Source organism: Micrasema longulum, unplaced genomic scaffold (assembly GCF_059751315.1).
Source record: "Micrasema longulum isolate JH-2025_06_02 unplaced genomic scaffold, ASM5975131v1 h1tg001028l, whole genome shotgun sequence".
Classification (NCBI taxonomy): Eukaryota; Metazoa; Arthropoda; class Insecta; order Trichoptera; family Brachycentridae; genus Micrasema; species Micrasema longulum.
The window spans coordinates 799891-804625 of record NW_028278216.1 but is presented as its reverse complement, the minus strand read 5'-3'; the positions used below and the strand labels follow the sequence as shown (position 1 = coordinate 804625).

The window sequence follows — 4735 nt, the reverse complement described above, 5'->3', positions numbered from 1 at the left end:
TGTGTGAACTGTTCAGAGTTAGGAACTCAACTGATTTAATATTTCCATTTGACCGCCTTATAAAGCGGTGCGCGTCGGGCTCCGTGAGTCGGCCATCCCACCCGCGCCGGCTGCCTCGGAGTGGTGGGGGTAATCTTTCCCCGCCACTCGCTACATGCCGCCGGCCGCAGGTGGCGTAAATACGGGCGCTCAATGCCCGTACGGGCCATTTCGTCGGCAGCCGCGACGCGCGCAACATGACATTTACATAATATATTTTTATACATTTTATTCATTTTAACCTAGCTATTTTTCCCCGGTAATACTGAGGCCAGGCTCGAAAGTGACCATTTTATCTTTATTGAGAGCCCAGCCATCAGTTCTATACATTTACCGGGGATCCTTTCTAATTATTGTATTATTTTAATTTATTCGATTTTACGCGTCCGGAACACTCCCCCCGTGCAGCTAGTCTGTACTATTTTCCTGCTGGGCGCGTTGTTCCTCTTCCTTCATTAGTACGGCGATCTTCACCGCTGGTCTGGTGTAGGTGCCGTTGGTGGTCCGCACCTCGACGACTCGTACTTGTCCGTCAGCTGCTGGTTCTGCACGGGTGACTCTGCCGCGAGGCCAAGAATTCCGCGGCAGATTTGGGTCCATGATGAGCGCGAGGTCCCCGACCTGTATTGGAGGCGCGGGCTCGCGCCATTTCTTCCTGTGCGCCAAGGTGGGAAGGTACTCCTTCAGCCATCGGCGCCAAAACATGTCGGCCATTTTCTGGGCGATCCTCCATTGCTTATGAAGGCAGGCCCCTTCTTCCTTTTTGTTATAATATGCCAGAGTTGGCTGTGTATTGGCTGACCCGAGCAAGAAGTGGTTCGGGGTCAGCGGTGCTTCGTCGTTGGGCTTGGTTGACACATGCGTGAGCGGTGATTGTTCACGGTGTACTCTGCTTCAGCCAATATGGTTTTGAGGGTCTCCTCTCTTGGAGCCTGCTCGTTGAGGGTTGCGTGGAGGGCTCGTTTTACAGATCTCACGAGTCTTTCCCACGCTCCCCCCATATGAGGTGATGAGGGCGGAATGAATTTCCACTCAATTTTGCGAACTGTAAGTTCGGCGAGCATTCTGGGGTCCGCCAGGAGCTCGTCTACGGCCTGTTTCAGCTCTTTGTCCGCTCCCCTGAAGTTGGTAGCGTTGTCCGAGTATAACGCGTGTGGGCAGCCTCTGCGGGCGGCCATCCTTCTTATGGCCATTATGGCGGAGTCGCTTTCGAGGGACGACGCTAGCTCCAGGTGGATCGCGCGTGTGGTGAGGCAGGTGAACAGTGCCCCATAGCGCTTTTCTTTTCTTCGGCCGTTGGTGATCATCATCGGCCCGAAGAAGTCAAGCCCGCAGTGCGTGAACGGCGGCGTCCTGAAGGCCAGTCGGGCCTCAGGCAGTTGCCCCATCAGCGGGGGTTGGGGCCGGCTGCGCAGCATTTTACACAGCGGGCACCATCGTGTTATCTTCCTCACAGCCCCGCGGAGTCGCAGGATGAGGTAGCTGGCTCTCAGGTCGGCGATCGTCCTCTCGACTCCCGGGTGGCCACCCTTCCGGTGGCTGTGCGTGATCAGCAGCCGGGTGTATGGGCAGGTCCCGTCCATGATAGGCGGCGCGCTGCAGTCCTCTGCGAAGCTCTGTGCCGCTTGGATGCGCGTTCCCATCCGGATGACTCCCTCTTTGTCTAAGAAGGGTGCCGCTGCATGGAGGCGGCTGTGCGGCGGGATAGGCGCCTTTCGTCTCAGGAGCTCCAGCTCTTCTCCGAAAGCCGTCTCCTGGGACCGCTTCAGCAGCATGATTTCTGCGGCCCGTGTTTCTGAGGCGTGAAGTTCAAAGGTCCCCCCTGGGGACGGTAGGGACTCGTGGCGGCGGCATCGTGCGATGAATCGCAGCACCCATGCCGTCGCCCTGACGAGTCGGGTCCACGACGAGAAGCGCTGCACCTGGGGTAGGGCCTCCGTCCGTCTGATGTGGCCCACGAAGTGGCGGGGTTGTTTCCGCTCCAGCGTCTTCTCGTCCGGTTGTTGTAGTAACTTCTTCTCTTTCGGCCAGTCGGCTTCCCCTTTTCTCAGGAAGCCGGGGCCTCCGAACCATAGTCCCGACCTCGCAAGGTCGGGTGGGCCCTTGTCGCGGGTCCCTATGTCGGCTGGGTTGTCCTTGGTGGGGACCCATTTCCAGTCCCGTACGTCTGTGAGCTCGTCAATCTCGCCCAGCCTGTTTGCGACGAACGTGCTGTACCGCAGTGGGTCGGTTCGCAGCCAACACAGGACCGTGCTCGAGTCCGTCCAGAACACGGTTTGGGTGATGAGAGCTCGACTCTCTTTTTTTATGGTGGCGGCCATCCTTGCCGCTAGTAGCGCTGCCTGGAGTTCTAGTCTAGGCACTGACAGAGGCTTTAGGGGGGCCACCTTGCACTTCGCCATTGCGAAACTTGTGGTGTTGGCCCCCACAAAGTATGCCACTGTGCAGCATGCCTGCTCTGACGCGTCGCAGAACACGTGCAGTGTCACGGGTTCTTTCTGCCCTTGCAGCGAGCATCTCGGTATTGTACAGCCGTTCGCTGCCAGCAGGTCGCGCCATTCCAACCACTTTTCGGCGTGGTCCGGTTGCAGCGGTTGGTCCCAACCTGTGTTTGTCCTCCAGATGGCTTGCAGCAATATCTTCGCCCGTATCGTGAGGCACGCAATGAAGCCTACTGGGTCGAAGATACTCATGGCGGCGCTCAACATGCCGCGCTTGGTGGGTCGCTCCGGGATGGCTGCACTTTCGGCTCCGTGCCGAAATATAAATAGGTCGCTCTTGGGATCCCATACGATCCCGAGGACCCGCTCCGTCATTACTTCTTCCCCTATGGTGACTGCTGTATTGGCCCGGTCGTCGGCCTTTACTTCTTCCAGGCCATCTGGTTTGTTTGAAGCCCACCCGGTGAGCCGGAACCCGCCATTGCCGAGTACGAGGGTAACATCTCGTACCAGGCTTGCAGCTGTTTCTTCGCTGTCTGTGGCGTCTAGGTAGTCATCCATGTACATATTGTGCTCGATCGCCTCTGCTGCGGCGGGAAATTCTTTCGCGTGTGCTCGTGCGACTGTGTTTCGCACGAATTGCGCGCTGCTGGGTGAGCACTTCGCTCCAAACATCATGGACGCGAAGACAAACGTGTCGGGCTCCTGCCCGTCCTGCGTCCGCCATAGGAACCGCTGCGATTGCTGGTCGGCTTCCCGGATTCTTATCCGCAGGAACATCTCCCGTATGTCGGCCGCGATGGCTACTCGTCCCTCTCTGAAGCGGATCACGTTTCCGAGGAGGGATGAAAGCAGGTCAGGTCCCGTCAGTAGATGGTCGTTCAACGCCGTCCTCTGGAACTGGGCGGCGGCGTCGAACACGACCCTTATCTTGCCAGGCTTGTTGGGGTTTGTCACCGCGAAGTGGGGCAGGTACCATTTGCGCGAATGGTGGGCGTCTACCTCCTCGCGGCTTAGTTTGACGGCGTATCCCTTTTCAATGTAGTCCGCCATCTTGGCGCGATATGCGATCGCCAGTATCGGATCCTTCCGTAGTTTATTTTCCAGGGAGTGCAGCCGCTTCATGGCTGCTTGCCGGTTGCAGGGCAAAGAATCTCCGTCTTTCGCCCACAGTAAACCGGTCTCCCATCGTCCGGATGGTAGTTGTGTGGTTGAGCTGCTCATGAGCTCCGCCGCTCGCACATCTGCGGCGCGGCAACGTTCCAGGGTGGTTACACCTAGCGAGTCAACGGCGAAGCTCTTCTTTACCAGTTCCGCTAAGTCCCTTTCACCCTGGCCGTCTGGGGGTAATTCAAAGGCGGGGTGTACAGCCCCGCCGTAGGTGACGGCTCCTAGGGCCGTCTCGATGGTTAGCCGCCCGTCCTCTTGTAGGACTGGCGGGCCTGTAGATACCATTAGGGTGGCGTAATCAAGACCGATTAACATCTTCGGCTTGATGCCTGGCCCGTGTGTCTTGGTGCTCTTTCGGTTGCGGTGCAGCAGATCCATGACCCGCACCGTCTGTGCCTGGACACCAAATTCTTTGTTTCCTTTAACGAGGATTACGGATACACGCTGTGATTGTAGCGTGTCCGTGTTCCCACTGGCACCGATGAGTCTCAACTCCTCGCAGGCCCCGGTGGCGCCCACTGCACGGGCGACATCCTCCTCGAGGAGAGTTACCGATGAACCCTCGTCTAGTAGTGCGTGGATCTCCATTGACCCACGCGGGCCCTTCAAGGTTACTGGCACTACCTTGAAGGTCACTGGGACTTCCGTTCGCCTTGTCAATAAGACTTGCTCGTTCGGCGTACTGTCCACTCTCTCGCGGTGTAGTGACCGATGATGCCGCCCGTGGCACTCGTCGCACTTCGCCGCTTCACAGGTGGTCGTTTTGTGTCCCGGTTCTAGGCATCCGTAGCACACGAACTTGGCACGCACAATTGTCCACCTCTCCTCTACCGTTTTCCGGAGAAACTTCCGGCATTGTCCGAATGCGTGTCCACTCATGTCGCAGAACAGGCATTTTTTGTCCTGAGTGAGAAACACGTGCCTTTCTTGGGTACGCCTTTTCTCCACTCGGGCGGGTTCCGTGCTGATCCCGATGCAACCGCATTCGGTATTGCACCGGTCAGTCTCGCTAGCCACAGTGCCAGATCCCTGGGGGTAGCTTTTCTCACGGTATCCGCTCGTGACATAATCCACATCATCCTCTC

At 57.7% G+C, this 4735-nt stretch overlaps 1 protein-coding gene across 1 annotated transcript; it reads right to left on the bottom strand.

Annotated features, from left to right (window-relative positions):
* Positions 1-863: 863 nt before the first annotated feature.
* On the bottom strand, positions 864-4529 carry LOC148277479 (uncharacterized). The gene has a single exon (XM_088232849.1). The coding sequence runs from the start codon at positions 4527-4529 to the stop codon at positions 864-866; it is 3666 nt and encodes a 1221-aa protein (XP_088088975.1).
* Positions 4530-4735: the final 206 nt, after the last annotated feature.